This window comes from Oncorhynchus mykiss, chromosome 23 (assembly GCF_057628025.1).
Source record: "Oncorhynchus mykiss isolate SJ-2025 chromosome 23, ASM5762802v1, whole genome shotgun sequence".
NCBI classification, from domain to species: Eukaryota; Metazoa; Chordata; class Actinopteri; order Salmoniformes; family Salmonidae; genus Oncorhynchus; species Oncorhynchus mykiss.
In genome coordinates this window covers 23892846-23918122 of record NC_143044.1, presented here as the reverse complement: position 1 = coordinate 23918122, position 25277 = coordinate 23892846, and the positions used below count along the sequence as shown (strand labels likewise).

The 25277-nt window shown below is 41.6% G+C and overlaps 1 protein-coding gene across 2 annotated transcripts in view; it reads right to left on the bottom strand.

The window, feature by feature from the left end:
• The window catches only part of LOC110502619 (voltage-gated delayed rectifier potassium channel KCNH1), an 89031-nt gene that overhangs the window by 21766 nt on the left and 41988 nt on the right, over positions 1-25277 (bottom strand). For both annotated transcript variants that reach the window (XM_090217131.1, XM_090217130.1), the window contains 3 exons: positions 16578-16789; positions 15017-15269; positions 8200-8396 (listed from right to left, as the gene is read on the bottom strand). In XM_090217131.1, the coding sequence (XP_090073257.1) occupies positions 8200-8396; positions 15017-15269; positions 16578-16789 (662 nt within the window). The remainder of the gene's footprint in view (positions 1-8199; positions 8397-15016; positions 15270-16577; positions 16790-25277) is intronic.

Below are 25277 nucleotides of genomic sequence, written 5' to 3'. Positions count from 1 at the left end.
GAAGCACTTGATTCAGCTCTCCTGGCGCTGGATAGGGCATGCATCACAGTCAGTGGTGCATGACGTGCCCAATCAACAGGACATTCCACTCAATCTGCTTCCTGATTGGCTCCTGAGAGAGAACCAGGTGAAGCATGCCACAACCTTTTCTAACCTCTTTCCAATCGCGCTTGCTGGCGTACATGCGTGTACACATACTCCTTAAAGGCATGACACCTACCCCTAAAGGCCTAGTGCAATCAAAATGTGATTTTCCTGTGTTTTATACATATTTCCACAATATAAGGTTGGAATAATACTGTGAAATTGTGAAAATGATGATAATGCCTTTTTAGTGTAAGAGCTGTTTGAAAAGGCTGCCTGAAATTTCTACCTGTTTTTGTGAGATTGAATTTTGGCCTGGTAAGTTACTTAATAGACCAATAACAAAGAGAGTTCCAAACCTCTCTGCCAATAACAGCTAGTTTCCCCCTCCCCACTCAGACCACTCCCAGACGGTCCTAGCAACATTTTTGCTTGAGTTATTTTTGTTATAAGAAGCTTTTTTGTTTATTTCTTGACAATTTTAATTTAAAACAATCTCAGTAAGGTACTTAAATGTTACCCAGAAAATATTTGATATTGTGATGAAAAATGGCAGCATTGTATCAGCATTGTAACCCCTCCGGCGCCGTCTTATCGGCTCTTAATCAACCATGCTAGTTTGCTTGTTTTTTCCACGTTGTTCGTAACTTGTTTTGTACATAATGATGCTGTTACCGTCTCTTATGACCGAAAAGAGCTTCTGGACATCAGAACTACCATTACTCACCTCGAATTGGACGAAGGGTTTTTCTTTAATGAGTCGAACGGGAAGGATATACTACAAACACCCGAACAGGCCCTCGTCCCTGTCATTTGCTAGAGAAGGAAACAAAGATTTTGCGCAAAGAGATCAGGGTGCCTTGTGAGAATCGGGTTATGAGTGGCTAATCTGCCATTGCCATCCGTCCTGCTAGCTAACGTTCAATCGCTGGAAAATAAATGGGATGAACTGAAAGCATGTATATCTTATGTTTCACCGAGTCGTGGCTGAATGACGACATTAATAACATACAGCTGGCGGGTTATACACTATCGGCAGGATAGATCAGCAACCTATGGTAAGACACGGGGCGGGGGCCTATGCATGTATGTCAACAACAGCTGGTGCACAATATCTAAGGAAGTCTCGAGGTTTTGCTCACCTGAGGTAGAGTATTTCATGATAAGCTGTTGACCACACTATCTACCTAGTGAGATTTCATATGTATTTTTTGTAGATGTCTACATACCACCACAGGCCGATGCTGGCACTAAAACTGCACTCAATGAGCTGTATACCGCCATAAGCAAACAGGAAAACGCTCATCCAGAGGTGGCGCTCCTTGTGGCCGGGGACATTAATGCAGGGAAACTTATATCAGTTTTACCTTATTTCTATCAGCATGTTAAACGTGCAACCAGAGGGAGAAAAACAACTCTAGACCACCTTTACTCCACACACAGAGACCCGTACAAAGCTCTCTCTCGCCCTCCATTTGGCAAATCTAACCATAATTGTATCCTCCTGATTCCTGCTTACAAGAAAAATTAAAGCAGGAAGCAACAGTGACTCGGTCAATAAAAAAGTGGTCAGATGAAGCAGATGCTAAACTCCAGGACTGTTTTGCTAGCACAGACTAGAATATGTTCCACGATTCTTACGATGGCATTGAGGATCAGGAACACATCAGTCACTGGCTTTATCAATAAGTGCATCGAGGACGTTGTCCTCACAGTGACTGTACGTACATACCCCAACCAGAAGCCATGGATTAAGGCAACATTTGCACTGAGCTAAAGGGTAGAGCTGCCACATTCAAGGAGTGGGACTCTAACCCGGAAGCTTATAAGAATGTGCCCTCCAACGAACCATCATACAGGCAAAGTGTCAATACAAGACTAAGATTGAATCGTACTACACCGGCGCCAACACTTGTCGGATGTGGAAAGGCGGGCAAACTATTACAGACTACAAAGGGAAACACAGCCAAGAACTACCCAGTGACACGAGCCTACCAGATGAGCGAAATAACTTATATTCTCGCTTCGATGCAAGTAACACTGAAACATGCATGAGAGCATCAGCTGTTCCGGACGACTGTGTGATCACGCTCTCCGCAGCCGATGTGAGTAAGACCTTTAAAACCTGTTGAGGCTAGGGGGCAGCATTTTCACTTTTGGATGAAAGGCATGCCCAGAGTAAACGGCCTCCTACTCTTTTCCAGATGGGAATATATGCATATTATTATTACTGGTGGATAGAAAACACTCTGACGTTTCTAAAACTGTTTGAATTATGTCTGTGAGTATAACAGAACTCATATGGCAGAAAAAAACCTGAGAAGAAATCCAAACAGGAAGTGAGAACTCAATTTAGAAAACAGTGCCATTTGAAGTCCAGCTTAGATATGGATGTTTATGCACTTCCTAGGGCTTCCACAAGATGTCACCGTCTTTAGATTCTGGTTGTATGATTTTACTATAAAGGAGGGGCTCATAATAGCTCTTTGAGTGGGTGGTCTGGCAGAAAGCCTCGGTTTCATAGCGTGCGGTCACGAGAGAGTGTTCTTGCGTTCCAATGGGTTTCTTCAGACAATGAAATTCTCCGGTTGGAACCTTATTGCTGATTAATGTTTAAAACATCCTAAATATGGATTGCATACATCATTTGACTTGTTTCTACGATCTGTAACGTAACTTTTTGAGTTTTTGTCTGGAGGAATTGCTCATGCTTTTTGAGGATTGAATACTGGGCTGAACAAGCTAACAACAAGTGGCTAAATGGTGGGCTTTATGGAACTTTATGGAACACATCAGTAATTTATTGTCGAACTGGGATTCCTGGAACTGCCTTCTGATGAAGATATTCAAAGGTAAGTACATTTTTATAGTGTTTTTTGTAGCTTCTGTTGACGCCAAAATGGCGGCTATTTCTTTGGGTTCTGAGCGCCGTTCTCAGATTATTCTTTTTCCGTAAAGTTTTTTTTAAAATCTGACACAGCGGTTGCATAGAGGATACGTTGATCTTTAATTCTGTGAATAACACTTGCATCTTTTATCAATGTTTATTGTGAGTATTTCTGCAAAATCACTGGATGTTTTGGAATCAAAACATTATATATATGTGTGTATATGCACATTATCGAACAAAACACACAATACATGTATAACATGATGTCCTATGAGTGTAATCTGATGGAGATAATCAAAGGTTAGTGATTCATTTTTATCTATATTTATGCTTTTGTGACTGTGAAAAATGGCTGTGTGTGTCTTTGAATTTGGGGTCATCTAACATAAATATATGTTGTGTTTTCGCTGTAAAACTTTTTAAAAATCGGACAAGATGGGTATATTAACAAGATGTTTATCTTTCATTTGCTGTATTGGACTTGTTAATGTGTGAAAGTTAAATATTTCTAAAGATTTTTTTTTTTCAGCTGAAGTGGAGGGGGTGTTCCCTTTAGGGAACTTCTTGTGCCCCCCTAGCCCCACCAGGTTATTAATAAACAGGTCAACATTCACAAGGCCGCAGGGCCAGATAGATTACCAGGACATGTACTTCGAGCATGCGCTGACCAACTGACAAGTGTCTTCACTGACATTTTCAACCTCTCCCTGTCTGAGTCTGTAATACCAACATGTTTCAAGTAGACCACCATAATCCCTGTGCCCAAGAACAATAAGGTAACCTGCCTAAATGACTACCGACCCGTAGCACTCACATCTGTAGCCATGAAGTTTTTGAAAGGCTGGTCATGGCTCACCAACACCATTATCCCAAAAACCATAGACCCACTCCAATTTGCATACTGCACCAACAGATCCACAGATGACTACAGCCCAGCCTTCAACACCTCAAAGCTCATCACAAAGCTAAGGACCCTGGGACTAAACACCTCCCTCTGCAACTGGATCCTGGACTTCCTGACGGGCCGCCCCCAGGTGGTAAAAGGTAGGTAACAACACATCCGCCACATCCGATGATGTTGGACTGCGTGCTCAGTCCCCTCCTGTACTCTCTGTTCACTCATGAATCCACGGCCAGGCACGACTCCAACATCATCATTAAGTTTGCCGATGACAACAGTGGTAGGCCTGATCACAGACAACAATGAGACAGCCTATAGGGAGAAGGTCAGACACCTGACCATGTGGTGCAAGGACAACAACCTCTCCCTCAACGTGATCAAGACAAAGGAGATGATTGTGGCCTACAGGAAAAGGAGGACCGAGCACACCTCCATTCTCATCAACGTTGCTGTAGTGTAACATGTTGAGAGCTTCAAGTTCCTTGGCGTCCACATCAACAACAAACTAACATGGTCCAAGCACCCCAAGACTGTCGTGAAGAGAGCACAACAAAACCTATTCCCCCTCAGGAGTAGAGGTCGACCGATTAATCGGAATGGCCGATTATTTAGGGCCGATTTCAAGTTTTCATAACAATCGGAAATCTGTATTTTTGGGCGCCGATTTGCCGATTTTTATTTATAATTTTTTTTTTTATACCTTTTTTATTTAACTAGGCAAGTCAGTTAAGAACACATTCTTATTTTCAATGACGGCCTAGGAACGGTGGGTTAACTGCCTCGTTCAGGAGCAGAACCACAGATTTTCACCTTGTCAGCACGGGGGATCCAATCTTGCAACTTTACAGTAAACTAGTCCAACGCAATAACGACCTGCCTCTCTCTCGTTGCACTCCACAAGGAGACTGCCTGTTACGCAAATGCAGTAAGCCAAGGTAAGTTGCTAGCTAGCATTAAACTTGTCCTATATAAAACAATCAATCATAATCACTAGTTAACTACACATGGTTGATGCTATTACTAGATATTCCCTAGCATGTCCTGCGTTGCATATAATTTGACTGAGCATACAAGCATCTAAGTATCTGACTGAGCGATGGTAGGCAGTAGCAGGCGCGTAAACATTCATTCAAACAACACTTTTGTGCGTTTTGCCATCAGCTCTTCGTTGTGCGTCAAGCATTGCGCTGTTTATGACTTGAAGCCTATCAACTCCCGAGATGAGGCTGGTGTAACCGAAGTGGAATGGCTAGCTAGTTAGCGCGCGCTAATACCGTTTCAAACGTCACTCGCTCTGAGCCTTCTAGTAGTTGTTCCCCTTGCTCTGCATGGGTAATGCTGCTTCGATGGTGGCTGTTGTCATTGTGTTGCTGGTTCAAGCCCAGAGAGGAGCGAGGAGAGGGATGGAAGCTATACTGTTACACTGGCAATAATAAAGTGCCTATAAGAACATCCAATAGTCAAAGGTTAATGAAATACAAATGGTATAGAGGAAAATAGTCCTATAATTCCTATAATAACTACAACCTAAAACTTCTTACCTGGGAATATTGAAGACTAATGTTAAAAGGAACCACCAGCTTTCATATGTTCTCATGTTTTGAGCAAGGAACGTAAACATTAGCTTCTTACATATTGCACTTACTTTCTTCTCCAACACTTTGTTTTTGCATTATTTAAACCAAATTGAACATGTTTAATTATTTATTTGAGGCTAAATTGATTGTATTGATGTATTATATTAAGTTAAAATAAGTGTTCATTCAGTATTGTTGTAATTGTCATTATTACAAATAAAAACATTTTTTAAATCGGCCGATTAATCGGCTTATTTGGTCCTCCAATAATTGGTATCAGCGTTGAAAAATCATAATCGGTCGACCTCTACTCAGGAGACTGAAAAGATTTGGCATGGGTCCGCAGATCCTCAAAAGGTTTTACAGCTGCACTATCGAGAGCATCCAGAAGGGTTGATTTACTGTCTGGTATGGCAACTGCTCATCCTCCGACCACATGGCACTACAGAGGGTAGTGCGTACGGCCCAGTACATCACTGGGGCCAAGCTTCCTACCATCCAGGACCTCTGTACCAGGCGGTGTCAGAGGAAGGCCCCAAAGACTCCAGTCACACTAGTCATACTGTTCTCTCCGCTACCGCACAGCAAGCGGTACCAGAGTGCCAAGTCTAGGTCCAAGAGGCTTCTAAACAGCTTCTACCTCCAACCCATAAGTCTCCTGAACAGCTAATGAAATGGCTTCACAAACTACTTGCATTGCCTGCCCCCCCCCACATGACACATTCACATTGGTGGGAATTCTCAAGGGGCCATGTCACAGGGAAAATAGAGCCCCCATGGGTGTTTTCTCTGGTTTCATGTTATAGTTATGGAGCGTGAGAACAGATGTATTATCTCCTAGCCCTCAGAGGACGAATGGTCCCACATGCACCGTAGATAGCTGTATCATCCCCTGGTCGGTGTACAGTTCTCTTATCTGTATTGACTCACATGTTGGGGACATTTACTGCAGAATCAAGGCTTGTTACACACACACACACACAAAGTCATCTCAGCATTGATTTACACTGATAGCTGGCCAGCTGATGTACACTACCAGCCAAAAGCTTTATAACACCTACTCATTCATTGTTTTTTCTTTATTTTTACTATTTTCTACATTGTAGAATAATAATGAAAAACTATGTAATAGCACATATGGAATCATGTAGTAAAAAAAAAAAAGTCTAAACAAATCCAAATATATTTTATATTTGAAATTCTTCAAATAGCTACCCTTTGCCTTGATGACAGCTTTACACACTCTTGGCATTCTCTCAACAAGCTTCAAAAGGTAGTCACCTGGAATGCATTTCAATTAACAGGTGTGCCTTGTAAATTTGTGGAATTTCTTTCCTTCTTAATGCTTGGGGGCGGGGTGGGTATACAGAAGACAGCCCTATTTGGTAAAATACCAAGTTCAATTTATGGCAAGAACAGTTCAAATAAGCAAAGAGAAACAACAGTCCATCATTACTTTAAGACATGAAGGTCAGTCAATACAGAACATTGCAAAAACCATCAAGCGCTATGATTTTATTCTCTGAGGCTGATTGCATGCGCAGACCAGCTGGCTGGTGTGTTTACCCGTCGAGCCCGCTGAGGCATGGGGAGCCCGTTGAGCCCGCCGAGGCATGGGTAGCCCGTCGAGCCCGCCGAGGCATGGGGAGCCCGTCGAGCCCGCTGAGGACTCCCAGGTAGCTCCGATTATGACACCCGGACCCGACATAGCCTCCAAAACAAAACAACAAAAAACTCCCTGATGCTTCCCTTTGGTGAGGCGTCATTCTGTAACGATGTACGCTGAGAGTCGGGAAGCAAGCTCAGGGAGTGAGTGTTCTTGTATTATGTTTAATTTATTTATTAAAACACTCTCACTCCCTGAATTTGCTTCCCGACTCTCAGCGCACATCGTTACAATGCCACTTGGCTTCACCTCATGGCTATGACCACCTCACAGCAATGATAAAATGTCATAACACGTGGCCTATCCTGTATTATTGCTTAAATTAATCATAACTATTGTTATTAATACTTGATAGTCTGTGTACAGCCTTTCCTATGGGTATGTTTACATTGACTTGCTCAAAGCCTTTGTAAAAAATATATTTAAAAAAAAACCTTTATCCTGTTATTTCAGTACATTATGTGTATATATTATACATTATATGTACAACACCTGCATGCATTTCAGTATTACGTGTTTGCATTGTGGCTGTAGCTTACAAACTTGTCCTTGATTAAATGAAACATGTTACATGTTTGGTTGCAGCTGGGTCATTTTTGAATTGTGGTGGCATTTGGTCATGGCATTTTGGAAAAAACCTTTTCTAAAATATATTTTTTATTTAAATGTATTCGTGTATGTCATTCCATTCTAAATCAACCAATATGGCAGTTTTAGTGATTTAAAATTATTTTTGACATTGTGCCACTAGCAGAAGTAGTAATGATGGTAACACAGCGGGTTACCACTGATCTGATTTCATTCCTGCCCAAAGTTGCTCTGGGCGGAAGATCAGAAGGGAGAACAGAATAAAGGGATAAGAGTGTAAGAGAAAGATTTAGACATGAAAGATAAGCAGAGGAGACAAGATAAAATGGCAAGAACAGAAATGAGAAAAGAAAGAGTTTGTACGGTAGGGAGGAAGAAGGGTGGTCTTGTGAACCAGCCTTATCACTTAGACAAAACAGACTGGTGAAAATAAATATCAGGCTGGTTCTACGAGGCTAAAAGAAAATTGGGTGCTCCAAAAAATTACACTGACCCTCTTCCGCAGGTTGTAAGTGAGCAGCAGGTTCCGTGAAAAGTGGTTAGAGAAGGCCGTGTAGAACTCCAGAACCTTCTGCAGGGCGTCCCGTTTGATGACATGGAGATCACAGTAGGTCAGGGCACGCACGTTGGCACAAGCCTGGGTCAGGGTCACCTCCTTCCAGAACACATCCCCAAACACATCCCCCTTACCTGCAAAGATAGAGAGAGCACCGATTTAAGATATTACTTCTAAGATCTAACAGATTTTCCATCTGAGATTTACTTCTGAATTATTATTTTAAATATGAAATATTTTTACCTGCAGAGAGAAAAGCAGCTAAGATGGCCTCTTTATAACGGAAACCTGACAATGATTAGTTTATCCCAGTGTGACTTTGCCTGAGATGTGAAGACTTGTGTTTGTGCCCTTGGCTAATGCCTAGACTTTGACTCAGCAGAAAAACAAAGTCACGCAGGAAACCCTGGGTCAGACCTGTCAATCACACCAACAAAAGCCTGTTTGAACCCAATAACTTTCTTGGCTAAAACACAAAATGTGTTGATGAGAGAGAATTAACAATGACAAACCATAACCAGACCAGTGGAGGCTCCTCGGAGGAGGAAACTATACAAAATATGTTCACGTCACCAAATAATTGATTAAAACACACTGTTTTACAATGATCTACATGGTGTAGCCGGAGGACAGCTAGTTTCCATCCTCCTCTGGGTACATTGACTTCAACACAAAACCTAGGAGGCGCATGGTTCTCACCCCCTTCCATAAACTTACACAGTAATTATGACAACTTCCAGATGACATCCTCCAACCTATCAGAACTTTTTAGCATGAACTGACATGTCCACCCAATCAAAGGATCAAAGAATGAATATAGCACTGAAAGTATAAGCAACATCTGTGGCATTGTGTTGTGTGAAAAAAATGCACATTTTAAAGGGGCTTTTTATTGTCCCCAGGACAAGGTGCACCTGTGTAATGATCGTACTGTTTAATCAGCTTCTTGATATGCCACACCTGTAAGGTGGATGGATTATCTTGGCAAAGGAGAAATGCTCACTAACAGGGATGTAAACAAATTTGTGCACAAAATGTGATAGTTTTTTGTGAGTATGGAACATTTCTGGGATCTTTTATTTCAGCTCATGAAACATGGAACCAACACTTTAGTGCGTATATATTTGTTGTCCTCCCTCTTAAATGGCATCAACCTCCACTGACAGAGACACTATGTACATTTATTCTGATCACTGCGTCTGGTTTCTGAGAGGATCCGATTTGTGATTCTATGAAATTGAACTTAGATGGATGAGCATATAAAAAAAGCGCAGACATAATTTCACGACACAATACCTAAATGTAAAGCTGTCCAAGTACTGACAATTTAAAATTAACTACAGTTGAAGACGGAAGTTTACCAACACTTAGGTTGGAGTCATTAAAACTTGTTTTTCAACCACCCCACAAATTTCTTGTTAACAAACTATAGTTTTGGCAAGTCGGTTAGGACATCTACTTTATGAATGACAAGTAATTTTGCCAACAATTGTTTACAGACAGATTATTTCACTTATAACTAACTCACTGTATCACAATTCCAGTGGGTCAGAAGTTTACATTCACTAAGTTGACTGTGCCTTTAAACAGCTTGGAAAATTCCAGAAAATGATGTCATGCTTTACAAGCTTCTGATAGGCTAATTGACATCATTTGAGTCAATTGGAGGTGTGCCTGTGGATGTATTTCAAGGCCTACCTTCAAACTCAGTGCCTCTTTTCTTGACTTCATGGGAAAATCAAAAGAAATGAGCCAAGACTTCAGAAAAACAATTGTAGACCTCCACAAGTCTGGTTCATCCTTGGGAGCAATTTACAAACGCCTGAAGGTACCACGTTCATCTGTACAAACAATAGTACACAAGTATAAACACAATGGCACCACGCAGCCGTCATACCGCTCAGGAAGGAGACACGTTCTGTCTCCTAGAGATTAACGTACTTTGGTGCGAAAAGTGCAAATCAATCCCAGAACAACAGCAAAGGACCTTGTGAAGATGCTGGAGGAAACAGGTACAAAAGTATCCATATCCACAGTAAAACGAGTCCTATATTGACATAACCTGAAAGGCCGCTCAGCAAGGAAGAAGCCACTGCTCCAAAACCGCCATAAAAAAGACAGACTACGGTTTGCAACTGCACATGGGGACAAAGATCGTACTTTGTGGAGAAATGTCCTCTGGTCTGATGAAACAAAAATATAACTGTTTGGCCATAATGACCATCATTATGTTTGGAGGAAAAAGGGGGAGGTTTGCAAGCTGAAGAACACCATCCCAAACGTGAAGCATGGGGGTGGCAGCATCATGTTGTGGGGGTGCTTTGTTGCAGGAGGGACTGGTGCACGTCACAAAATAGATGGCGTCGTAAGGAAGGAAAATTATGTGGATATATTGAAACAACATCTCAAGACATCAGTTAAAGCTTGGTCGCAAATGGGTCTTCCAAATGGACAATGACCCCAAGCATACTTCCAAAGTTGTGGCAAAATGGCTTAAGGACAACAAAGTAAAGGTATTGGAGTGGCCATCACAAAACCCTGACCTCTATAGTAAATCTGTGGGCAGAACTGAAAAAAACGTGTGAGAGCAAGGAGGCCTACAAACCTGACTCAGTTACACCAGCTCTGTCAGAAGGAATGGGCCAAAATTCACCCAACTTACTGTGGAAGCTTGTGGAAGGCTACCTGAAACGTTTAACACAAGTTAAACAATTAAAAGGCAATGCTACCAAATACTAATTGAGTGTATGTAAACTTCTGACCCACTGTGAATGTGATGAAAGAAGTAAAAGCTGAAATGAATCATTCTCTACTATTATTCTGACATTTCACATTCTTAAAATAAAGTGGTGAACTTCGCTGACGTAAGACAGGGAACTTTTAATGTCAGGAATTGTGAAAAACTAAAACACTGCATGTAAACTTCTGACTTCAACTGTATAATATTAACTTTCATATCTTTGTTGAATGATTGAGAGTGAATGGGACAATGTTGACTGCAAAAGATAAGATAACCTTTGTTATATTACCTAATGTTGTTTTCCTACTTAGAACTCTCACAGATCTCATGCAATTGCACAAGACATGCATTCATTTACAAATGCATGTGCACACACAAACACTAGAACTGGGTTCAAATGTTATTTCAGGTATTTCAATTACTTTTCAATACATTTTAAAACAAGTATTCAGATAACCTTTATTTGGGAAAAACAACAAGTAGTTGAATATTGGAATGTATTTTGAAAAGCACCCGGAAAGTATTTAAATACACTCCCATGAATTTAACCCACGATTTGGTTGACGATTTGGGTTTTACAAATAACCATTTTATATACTCAAATAAAAGTACTTGTTTTGGGCTGTGTATTTCAAAAGCCTCAAATACAAAGAAAAAATATTTAAATAACAAATACACTTGTATTTGAACCCAGGTCTGGCACGCACACACACGTTTTGTTCTTCTCTCCTCATGGGGACAATAAAATTAATTTCCATTCAGAATTTAATTTTAGGGTTAGGGTTAACCGTAACACCTAACCTTGACCCTAACCCAAACCACTAACCCCTTACCCTAATTGTAACCCTAAACCTAACCTTAAAATAGCCTTCGTCCTCATTGGGACGTGGGAAATGTCCCCACGAGGAAGAATATTCTTTGTTTTACTATTCTTGTGCAGACTTTGTGGGATTTTAGGTCTGCACAAGAATAGAAGAACCAACCCTCACACACAAACATACATTTGAAATATTTTTACTTGAATCCACCAATCAAATAAAAATAAAAAAAGGAATCCAAACATTAAACATCATAACCAGAAAATCTCGCCCATCAGTCACTTTGCTAATCACCATACTGCAAAGAAATACCAAAGAATGGAATTTACTTTCGTAGAAAGACACCAAATTTAGCTCAAGGAAAAACAAATCCTAATGGCAAAGTCTGAGGATCTACGGTGAGGGGGTTATTTGTAGCTTGCTGGAGAAACATCAAAGTCAGGATAATTTCCTATTCTACCTACCCCTCTCCCCAGAGAAGCTCTGACTAGCACTCAGCACAGCACAAAGTAACAATGTAGCACAGGACAAAACAACATAACACAGCACAGCATAGAACAGTACAGTATAGAATAGTACAGCATAGAACAGCACAGTATAGTACAGCACAGTGCAGCACAACATAGAACAGAACACCACAGCGCAACACAGAATACCAACCTGCTATATTTCAGTTAATCTACTCCTTTAGATGGTAAACTCAGCGATATAACGTAGGTGCACAAAGTAAACAGCATAGTGGGTTAATTTCCGCACCAACTAAGAGCGTTGAAGTGCGAGGCTAAACTTCTCAGCTGTTTTGGTCCTGTACCTACCATGCACTTACAGCGTAAAGCAAACCTGTACACATGCACTGTGTCAGAGCAAAGTCTTGCATCTCTCTCATCTGCGCTGCTGCTCGTGGCGAAGTCATTTAGCTGAGCCTACCTTTCATCTAACACCAGCACACACACACACACACACACACACACACACACACACACACACACACACACACAGTGTTTACATCCAGAAAAGCAAGCGGTTTATATCAGTCTCTTCCTAATTGAAACTGACATCTGCCTCAGCATTACGGTACGTTGTTGAAAAGCTGCCAACACCCATCAAATACACAGCCAACATTGAATTACAGCGCGTAAGTGGGTGGGTGTAGGCCCACGTTTTCATTCCCAGAGATTAGAAGGTTGGGAGTTTGATCCTCATCCGAGTCATACCAAGGACTGTAAAAATGGGACCCGATGCATCACTGCTTGACACTCAGCATAAGAAGATAGATTGGGGGTAAGGCCCTGGGATAGACTTGTATCCTGTCCAGAGGGTGTACTTGTACATCAAGCTGCCTCAAACTACAGAAACAGTAGATAGGAACTGGAGCCTATGAGCCCTTCCAGCTCGCACAACTCAAGGCTATTTACAAACGTACTTATAGTGGTAGTTTCTGGGTCAGTGGTAGTCACTCCTAACTATGTAAATCAACTAAACAATGGCCTAATTTACACTCAAATTGTAAAACACGTTTGACACATCGGTTGTGATACAACGGATAGTTTTGATGAGTTTGTCAGCATAATCAGATTGGATTGATTTTTAAAAAAAAACATTTCATGTCTTACAGCCTGAAACAAACCAAGGCAGTGACAGAGAGGCAATAAAAGGCACAGCAAGACAGCTACAGTTAGAATGCTGTGCTTCAGATTTGGTTGAACCTTGGAAACCCTTGAACAAATGCTTTCATGTCCTGCAGTTTGTGAAAACCCCAGAGAGAAAGTAGAAGGACCACGGTGCTGGTGCAGCAGTGATACTGTAGGCTATAGCAGCTACCATTAGATTAGTGAGAAAGTGACTGACAGCGATAGCTAGTTCATCACCCAGGGTTCCATTGCCATGAATTAGCCAGGACAAGTATAACAACATAACATGATATTAATCCTCCCCACGAGCCAACCCACCAATTACAGGTCAGCAACGCGAGAGAAAACAACCACAGCTATTTTACCCAGCAGGCCCAGGGAGGAACATGTGTTGCATTTTTACTGTTCACTTTTTTAAATGATGTTGTTTGTATATTTTCCCGGCAATGTCTGCTATTTGCCCAGCACCGTCGATGTTTGTCTATGTAGCAATAACGATTTTCTGATATTTCAGGGCCATGTAAACAGGGTTGGATACATACAACAGTCTGCATATACTACACACACACCGTCGAGACCAACCAAAACAAGGATGCGAGAAAGGACAAAGAATACATTACTCAGACATACTGTATAACAAAGTGTGATCTACAGACACTCAACATTTAGCTGTGTAGCCTTCACCCTCCAATCCCACATTAACACCTTGTTAATGTCTCAACAGGGACTGTTGTTGGGGTGAAATCAAATCAAATGTTATTTGTCACATGCTTCGTAAACAACAGGTGTAGACTAACAGTGAAATGTTTACTTACGGGCCCTTCCCAACAATGCAGAGAGGGGAAAAAATATGAATAATAGAAAAATAATAACAAGGAATAAATACGCAATGAGTAACTAACTATAACCTGGCTATATACACGGGGTACCAGTACCGAGTTGATGTGCAGGGGTATGAGGTAGATATGTACACACTGATGATATTCTCAGAGGAATCTCTGTCTGTCCGATAGTGACCTCCCGTCACGACCTTATCTCTAAAGAGAAAGGTCCTGGGGCTCCATTTTCCACTTGCCTCAAAGCAACGTTACGGTAATGTCAAAAACAAGCATTTTGGTAGGTAACTCCAGCTTATTATTATCGCCAAGTTAGCAATTTTCTAATCTACATAGACCTTTTTGCTTTGAGATGGAAGTGCTGGTGTCAATAGAGGCACTGTTGAGTCTCTCAGATCTAATATTAAGGCTATTTCTGCTCAGTATATCGCTTTTTCCCATTACAATTTGAGTAGCGGTTTCCATCCACTTGTCAAAAGATTTGCAAGCTAGTTATCCCCTCCAAAAAAATCTCATTTTAATAGCAAGCATTCCTGTCCTGAGCTAAAGCCAACTTGAGAAATCCAAGCAAAAATGACCACTACCATTGCCTCTACCAATGTGCACCGTCTCAACAGCAACTCGCCCAAAATGGCCACCACCTCATACTGTACAATGGACAGCCAACTCACCCAAAATGGCTACCATGTAAGCCTACTTCATCATACTGTACAATGAACAAGTACTCACCTAAGATGGCCACCACCTCGTCATCTTGGATGACCTCCAGGGATCCTGAGACCACGAAACAGAGGCTGTCCACGCTCTCTCCGGCATGGTAGATGAGGTCACCAGGGGCACAGTGGATAGTCTGGAACTCCATGGCCAGGGCACGCAGGCACCCGTCACTGGCCAACCTGAACGCAGGGTGTTCTTTGAAGACTTTCCTGTTCAGGTGGACGCAGATATCTGCCCTCATGTCCTTAGGGCATATCTGCAATACCTGGGAGGGGGAGAGGAGAAGGAGCGAGGGAAAGAGGGAGAGAAAGAGAGAGAGAAAAAGAAAGAAAGAGAGCGGGAGAGAGCGAGAGGGTTGAGTTAAATAACCAAATTATGCCACCTTCCACACTCATTGCCTTTGGTGAACCAGACATTTCTGACTGGCAGCCATGATAGCATGTTGATACATTACTTTAAATCCTCTTCTCTCTTGTGACTTTCCCTTCCATCTTTATCTTGAAATATTCTAAGACTGTCGCATCATGGCAAACAACCCAAAACAGGTTGTATTTATAATAATATAATCATCATCATCATCCAGTTATGGTGCTCATTGGGTAAAAGAACAAGTTAGAGGAGCACTTAGGAGCATAGAAAATACAACAGTAAATCAATGTTATAATACTGTTCTGTAAATCAGATTTTTCTGTTTAAAAAAACAGGAAGTATAAGTATATAGAGTAACCCCAACGGTGTCGTAAGGTTAGTGGTATGGGTTACAGTTAGTTGAGTATGTGAGCAGATCATACAAATAATCCCCCAAAACTGCCAATCAAACCAGCCTCCCTCTACAGGCCTGGCTGGGATGGTCTTGTCGTCACAGCAGCCACAGTCACACTCCTGAGAGGCTGAGGTGAGTCAGTCTGCAATAGCAGAGAAACCTTCCCTCATCCATTCTCTCTGCGCTGTGGGAGAAATGTGCCTGGAAGCTTGCATAGTGTTGCTTTCTGCTGACACGCATACAGCATAGGAATGGGCCAAAATCATTACTGAACTACACCTACTTACCCCACCTATCAGTGTTGAGGTAACCCCAAAAGACAAACTGCTGTACAGTACTTACAAAATGTTTTACTTATTGGACACATTTCTTACATTTCATTTCTACACTGGTTTTTCTATATGCTATGCTTAAAATTGGTTTCAAACCATGTCACATCAAATGAACTAATCTGATTACCTCATATTACACCATTACTTAGCTGAAGCAGTATGCTAATCAGACAACGTTTGTCTGATTAGCAAACAGGGTAAAGTCAGTTGTCATAAACTAACACCAGCTGTCATGACTATTTATGATAATCTGTTAATATAGCAGTGCTACAGAGCATTATCCATTAAGTCACCATCCCCTACCCCACATCCCTCCCCAAATGGACTGGTCCAGCACAACAGGACACAGAGTCACGATCACCACCACAACACAAATGGGCCAGCTTGCTGCGAAAGCTACCATGCAGGAAACACAAACAAACAAACCAACACAGGAGGGAAGGGTAATGAATGTCAAGGTAATGAATGTCTGGCTTACAGTTTGAGATACCTTTTCAGTATCTATGCCCCGGGACATGGACCAGGTGGAGGCGATGTAATCCATGACCCTCTCGCTCAGCCCCTTGGGCACCTGGTAGAGTTTGAGGAAGTCACGGACACTGTTCAGCATCTCGTGGTAGCGGTTGGTGTTGGCGTACATCTGCTGGAAGATGGTGGTGACGTTACCGAAGATGGTGGCGTAAAGCAGGGCTTCGGAAAAGAAAGACAAGGAAAGACAAGGGGGGTGGATGTTTAGAACATTTAGAGAAGAGTCCAAGCCACGGGAAGTAGGGGTGGTGAGGGTGCTGCATCAGCCCCTGAAAAATAAAATGTACAACTGATTTAAAAAGTAGTGCACTGAGCCTTTTTATGTTATTTTATTTAACTAGGTCAGCACTGGGCCTTTAATAGTCCTGTATTAGTGGATATATCGCGATGGCGAAAAAACGACTTCACGCGGCTATGGAAGAATCCGAGAAAGTTAGTTTCTCTGAGAAGGATAATATGCATTTTTAAGAACACAAGTTAACAGACGGGAGACTTCAGGAATTGATCCAGTATTACAGCATCAATGTGTTGAAATGTGTCAGTACTTGAAATACATACAGTAAGTCAAGTCATCAAAGCTTGTTGATCGGTAAAAGCTGCTCCTTTTTTGTAATATAACAATAAGAATGCATCAAATATCCACTAAGGTTCAGAAAGACGTATCCTTCATCTTTGAGGACAAACATAGAAAAGAAGATTCAAGAACCAAAGTGACAAACAAGCAGTGTGTGAGGAAGTGTGTATGTGCCACAGAAAGCAAAAAAGACGGCCTCTCTGGTTGTGCGTGTGCTTGCGTGTGCGTGTTTAGAGGAAACGGGGCTGAAGAGGAGGTGACAGAGACACAGAGCTCTTCTGACAGTGCCTGTCCATCAGCATCATACACATTGTCTATGTTGCGTGATAAGCCTTTAGGTCATTACTTAGATAAACTACTCAGTAGGTTACGTTTTTTTAAAGTTTTTTTGACCTTTTGTGTACCAGGAACAGCCAAGTACCTTCTTTGAAGAGCTTTTACTTTTAAACTAAATCGGCTAACTATAAGATACTGGCACCAATCTACGGACCGAAGTTTGAGAAACCCTGAACTAAAGGTTTCCAATCACATTTCTGGAATCAGAGATTCGACATGAATACAGGTCTCTGCTAAAGCACAGCCTTCCAGCCATGACTCATGAAGCACAGTGCCCACTATGCACATGGAACAACAAGAGAGATGTGCTTTTTGGGGCCAAACAAAACATAATTCCCTTTTTATGCACTTTTCTCTCTACGCGTATTCTGACCTTGAACATAAGCATGAGAATAGCATGCCATTTTCAATCCTCTCAAAAATGTTTTCTTGCCTCACATCATTATTTGGAAACGGTATATTGATGATATTTTTGTTCTATGGAGGGGTGATGCAAAACAGCCCCAGGCGTTCCCTGCTTTTCTTAACTCCTGTTCTGAGCATCTGAGATTTACGATGCAATCTGATTGATACACGTCAAATCAGTTTCCTTGATCTTCTGATCTTGTGTGAAGATAAGGTTCTATACACTGATCTATACAGGAAGCCTACTGATCGTAACAGTTTGTTGAGGGCTGATAGTTGTCACCCACTTCCCTTGAAAAATAGTTTGCCCAAAAGCCAATTCTGTCGAATCAAAAGAATTTGCAAAAAACAATCCGATTTCGACAGAAATATGGCTGAGACGCAAAGAAAGTTCAAGGACAGGGGCTACAAGAATGATCAGATTAATATTGCCATTGAGAAAATTCAAAACAAAACGAGACATGACCTCTTTCAAGGTCAGTCTCGCAAAAAGACGCATTCTTGTGTTCTAACTACCCGCTATTCAAAGTGCTCTGAACAAATTAAGGGAATTGTTCACAAACATTGGCACATCCTAAAATCCGATGATAGTCTCGGTAATGTGTTTTCGGACCTTCCCTTGGTCGTATTCTCGCGGGGCAGAAATCTTAGAGACCAATTGGTAAACTCTGATTTACCACCCCAAGATATTCCTGAACAACGTCTATTTGCGCCCCTACTGGATGGAAATTACAAATGTAATGGCTGTGCTCAATACAATGGCACTTATAAATGTAGATCCTTCAAACACCCACAAACAGGGAAATCGATCCCAATAAAAGGTGTTATTACGTGCTCCACTAAGGCAGTTATTTATCTTATAACTTGTAGTAAAAATGATGTAGGTAAAACAAAACGTGAATTAAAAGTACGTATCTCAGAGCATCGTAGCACCATTAGGTGTAAAAACTTTACTTATCCAGTTGCGGCCCACTTCTTGGAGGCAGGCCACTCGATTTCGTCTCTACGTTATATTGGCATCGAACATGTCACCCTCCCTAGGAGAGGGGGTGACCTTGATAATTTATTGTTAAAACGAGAGGCTGCCTGGATCTTTAATTTAAAGACCCTTGCGCCCTTCGGTCTCAACGTAGACTTTGATCTGAAGCCATTCTTGTGATTATTGTGACTTTGCCATTGTAATTGTTTGTAAACTTGTGTAGTCAAATTAATCTATGATCGTATGCTATCCATTTGTTGTTTATATGCTGTTCTTTGTATGACATTTTAATATTTGATTATTAACCAATGATATTAGGCCACTCTTCGCCATGATTACAGACACCTGTGTCTTTTGACACTATATAAACGCGTCATCCCGCAGTGTTTGTGATTACACCCTGATGAAGACAGCTTGGCTGTCGAAACGTTGGTATTACATTTTTTGCATCTGAGCTCCTAGAGTGTGCGGCTCTCTTTTATTTTCAAGTTTCTACTCCGCTAGCCAGCACCTCGTCTTTACAGGTGTGTGTTTCTTTTTCTTCTAAATAGCATGCCATTCACCTGATATTTGTTTGGGGTGGAGATGGAATAAATGAAGATGTGGCGGAGGTGATACGCGGTATTCCTGGACTTAATTCCCTCATAATTCCACCACCTACGTGTGAGGAAACCCTGAATAAGGTCTAGCCAACCGAGCGGTTCCAAGTGGAAAAAGCACCTACTTCGTTTTTTTTCAATAGAAATAACACCATTCTCCATCCACTGTAATTTACAACTTAATAAGAGCTATTGATTAGAGCTAGGTAAATAAGTAATCCGTTTGGATAGAATATTTGTAAATATAAATGACTTTTTTTAGATCTATTTTACATGATAATCGCTGACAAATGTGAAACCAATCATATGGCGGCAAACTAAAGCAGTAAAGTGTATGAAATGCTGTGCCATTATGCAGAATTTAAATTGGCATTTTAACTGCAGGGATGGGCACTCTGAAATGTCTTAATTATAGGCTAACTTGACTTTCTCTGTTTCCTATTTCTATCATGTTAAATATTAGCCACCATCTGTATTGATCATCAATAGGCCCAATAACAACACATATTCAACTGTCAATTTACTATTAGTCCCCTTCAGTTGGTATAGCCTCCATTATCATTTTCCATTTAAATACATTGTCTCGTTTACCTTCATTTGCTTATCTGTAAACCCTGTCAAGGCCATGTGGTTGTTGCTGAGGATCATTAGTAACAGTTCATAATATATATGTTAAAAAATAAATGTAGGAGAGTTAAATTGTTATGGAGCTGAGCATAGACCAAGCCTTAACAGTTTGAAGCCAACCCATGGTGCAATACTTGGCCATGTCATCACACAGTTCCATGGTTAGTGCAGGAAATAGACTAGGGTACAGCCTATTATTGTACACTATTCTCCCAATTATAATTCTAAACTCAGCAAAAAAAAGAAACGTCCTCTCACTGTCAACTGCGTTTTCTTCAGCAAACTTTTTTTGTATGAACATAACAAGATTCAACAACTGAGACATAAACTGAACAAGTTCCACAGACATGTGACTAACAGAAACCGAATAATGTGTCCCTGAACAAAGGGGTGCTCAAAATCAAAAGTAACAGTCAGTATCTGGTGTGGCCACCAGCTGCATTAAGTACTGTAGTGCATCTCCTCCTCATGGACCGCACCAGATTTGCCCGTTCTTGCTGCAGGATGTTACCCCACTCTTCCACCAAGGCACCTGCAAGTCCCCGGACATTTCTGGGGGGAATGACCATAGCCCTCACTCTCCGATCCAACAGGTCCCAGACGTGCTCAATGGGAATGAGATCTAGGCTCTTCGGTGGCCATGGCAGAACACTGATATTCATTTCTTGCAGGAAATCACGCACAGAACAAGTGGCTGGTGACATTGTCATGCTGGAGGGTCATGTCAGGATGAGCCTGCAGGAAGGGTACCACAAGAGCGAGGAGGATGTCTTCCCTGTAAACGCACAGTGTTGAGATTGCCTGCAATGACAACAAGCTCAGTCCGATGATGCTGTGACACACCGCCCCAGACCATAACGGACCCTCCACCTCCAAATTGATCCAGCTCCAGAGTACAGACCTCGGTGTAACGCTCATTCCTTCGATGATCAACGCGAATCCGACCATCACCCCTGGTGAGACAAAGCCGCGACTCGTCAGTGAAGAGCACTTTTTTGCCAGTCCTGTCTGGTCCAGTGACGGTGGGTTTGTGCCCATAGGCGACGTTGTTGCCGGTGATGTCTGTTGTGAGGACCTGCCTTACGACAGGCCTACAAGCCCTCAGTCCAGCTTCTCTCAGCCTATTGCAGACAGTCTGAGCACTGATGGAGGGATTGTGCGTTCCTGGTGTAACTCGGGCAGTTGTTGTTGCCATCCTGTACCTGTCCCCGCAGGTGTGATGTTCGGATGTACCAATCCTGTGCAGGTGTTGTTACACGTGGTCTGCCACTGCGAGGACGATCAGCTGTCCGTCCTGTCTTCCTGTAGCGCTGTCTTAGGCATCACACAGTACAGACATTGTAATTTAGTGCCCTGGCCACATCTGCAGTCCGCATGCCTAAGGCATGTTCACGCAGATGAGCAGGGACCTGGGCATCTTTCTTTTGGTGTTTTTCAGAGTCAGTAGAAAGGCCTCTTTAGTGTCCTAAGTTTTCATAACTGTGACCTTAATTGCTGTCTTAACGACCGTTCCACAGGTGCATGTTCATTAATTGTTTATGGTTCATTGAACATGCATGGGAAACAGTGTTTAAACCCTTTACAATAAGGATCTATGAAGTTGTTTGTATTTTTACAAATTATTTTTGAAAGACAGGGTCCTGAAAAAGAGACGTTTATTTTTTTGCTGAGTTTATGTACACTAATCCTCCAACAAGAAGAACTGAATGTGGCAATTATCTGAATGAATTAAACCACTGTTTTCTTTCTTTCATAAAGAAAGATACTGTACTTTCTTAACGCTAGATAATCAACAAATCTACCAATTGGTGCTGAAACAGAGACAAATGTATTCAGATGTATTTCTTTCACTGATCCCTAATATTCTGAATCCGTTTTCTTGATATATTCTAGTCTGTTGACAAAATTCTAACTAAAAGGTGCACTGCATTTAAAAGGATGGCTTAAGATAAATGTACTGGAAATTCTATTGAATGAAAACTCAAATGAAAATCTGTTGGCCAGCCAGTTGGAGGGCTTTCAGCGGTTGAATTACATTTATTCCGCAAGTGAGGAGACAACGCCTGCAAAGCCCGTTACGCACCTTCATAAAGTAAGTCTGAATACCAACTGAGAAATGCATAGGAAAGACGTGCTTAAAATCGTCTAATTTCCTATGTCGGAATCTGGCCCATAGTGCATGTGAAACATAAAAAACGTGTTTTTCCCATTGTATTTAATTTAATTAAAAACCAAACATAGCCTCCTCTCCCCTAAATTAAGGCTGTTTTTTTGTCCTGCCCAAAGCATTCGCCAAGTAGCCAAAGCTATCAATAAAGAGTTTGGCTTGTGAGATCGCGTTGAAATAAATCTTAAATCACCAACGCTTTTTTTAAAGTTAAAAGTTTTGGAGCCGCAAAACAGTGAGCTGTACATTAAGTGTGTTGTAAATTATTTTAGCCAGCTTATTATTTATTTTATTTTGGATGTGCATAAAAAAACCTCCAAAGGCTACATGTCCATATGTCCATCATGGAAAGAGAGATGAGATTATCCGGTAACACTCATATTTAAAAACATTGTATTTATTTTCCTGTAACAATTGCTTGTATGCCATTTAGTTTAATTAAAAACCAAGCCCTCGGTAGGCTAGCCTTACCCTACTTTAACGAAAGCTGGTTTCACAATAATGCGTCGGATGTATTTGTTATCCTGGCCATGCATTAGAAGTAGCCTATCCATAAAAGGTTTCTAAATGGTCTACTCGTCGTGCTTTTGCATTATTCACAATTCGCATAGGCCTACCTGCATACTCCATTTCGCTTGTGTCCATCACGATTTCCTAGTACATATATTCCGGACTCTGACATTGCTCGTTAATCTTTCACTTTGGATTACGTGCGTCTTGTTTTATATTATTTTATAGGTTTTATTACTGCACTGTTGGAGCTAGAAACAAAAGCATTTTGCTGCACATGCGATAACATCTGCAAATCTGTGTATGGACCAATAAACTTTGATTCGATTTTTTTTACTTTTACAATAATGATATATACCCATTGATTCTTGAAGAATATAACTTATACAGTTGGCCAAAAGTTTTGAGAATGACACAAATATTAATTTTCACAAAGTCTGCTGTCTCAGTTTGTATGATGGCAATTTGCATATACTCCAGAATGTTATGAAGAGTGATCAGATGAATTGCAATTAATTGCAAAGTCCGTCTTTGCCATGCAAAAGAACTGAATCCCCCAAAAACATTTCCACTGCATTTCAGCCCTGCCACAAAAGGACCAGCTGACATCATGTCAGTGATTCTCTCGTTAACACAGGTGTGAGTGTTGACGAGGACAAGGCTGGAGATCACTCTGTCATGCTGATTGAGTTCAAATAACAGACTGGAAGCTTCAAAAGGAGGGTGGTGTTTGGAATCATTGTTCTTCCTCTGTCAACCATGGTTACCTGCAAGGAAACATGTTCCGTCATCATTGCTTTGCATAAAAAGGGCTTCACAGACAAGGATATTGTTGTTCGTAAGATTGCACCTAAATCAACCATTTATCGGATCGTCAAGAACTTCAAAGAGAGCGGTTCAAATGTTGTGAAGAAGGCTTCAGGGCGCCCAAGAAAGTCCAGCAAGCGCCAGGACCGTCTCCTAAAGTTGATTCAGCTGCGGGATTGGGGCACCACCAGTACAGAGCTTGCACAGGAATGGCAGCAGGCAGGTGTGAGTGCATCTGCACACACAGTGAGGCAAAGACTTTTGGAGGATGGCCTGGTGTCAAGAAGGGCAGCAAAGAAGCATCAGGGACAGACTAATATTCTGCAAAAGGTACAGGGATTGGACTGCTGGGGACTGGGGTAAAGTCATTTTCTCTGATGAATCCCCTTTCCGATTGTTTGGGGCACCCGGAAAAAAGCTTGTCTGGAGAAGACAAGGTGAGCGCTACCATAAGTCCTATGTCATGCCAACAGATTCATGTGTGGGGTTGCTTCTCAGCCAAGGGAGTGGGTTCACTCACAATTTTGCCTAAGAGCACAGCCATGAATAAAGAATGGTACCAACACATCCTCCGAGAGCAACTTCTCCCAACCATCCTGGAACAGTTTGGTGACGAACAATGCCTTTTCCAGCATGATGGAGCACCTTGCCATAAGGCAAAAGTGATAACTAAGTGGCTCGGGGAACAAAACATCGATATTTTGGGTCCATGGCCAGGAAACTCCCCAGACCTTAATCCCATTGAGAACTTGTGGTCAATCCTCAAGAGGCGGGTGGACAAACAAAAACCCACAAATTCTGAGAAACTCCAAGCATGCCATCAGTCAGGATGTGGCCCAGACGTTAATTGACAGCATGCCAGGGCGGATTGCAGAGGTCTTTAAAAAGGGTCAACACTGCAAATATTGACTCTTTGCATCAACTTCATGTAATTGTCAATAAAAGCCTTTGACACTTATGAAATGCTTGTAGTTATACTTCAGTATTCCATAGTAACATCTGAATAAAATATCTAAAGACACTGAAGCAGCAAATTTTGTGGAAATGAATATTTGTGTCATTCACAAAACTTTTGGCCACGACTGTACATGCCTCATGAGCTTATTTCAATTGTCGTACCTGATCAAACCCCAAAATATGAGCTTGTTTTACTACTTTGTTTTTAAACAATGTATACAAACACTGTATAGCCTCAAAACATAGTATCAAATAATCTTGATATCATGGGTAGTAGCAATAGCCTGCCTATGTGGCATGGCGCTACAGATGGTGGCCTCAGGACCTCTATATCAGGCGGTGTGAAAGGAAAGTCCGGAAAATCGTTCAAGACTCCAGCTACCAAAACTCTAGACTGTTCTCTCTGCTTCCACACAGCAAGTGATACTGGTGCCATCAAGTCTGACACCAACAGGCTCCTGAACATCTTCTATCCCCAAGCCATGAGACTGCTAAATAGCTAATTAAATGGCTGAGTTGACCGTTGTTTTATTTAACTTTTGCACTGCCTCTATGCACTCACAGGGCCCTACACTCACTTCATAGTTTTCTCACACACACATAATATGCACCTACATTTATACTAACTCTACACACACGCACACCTCACCCACTCACATAAAACCATCATATATGCTGCCGCTACTCTG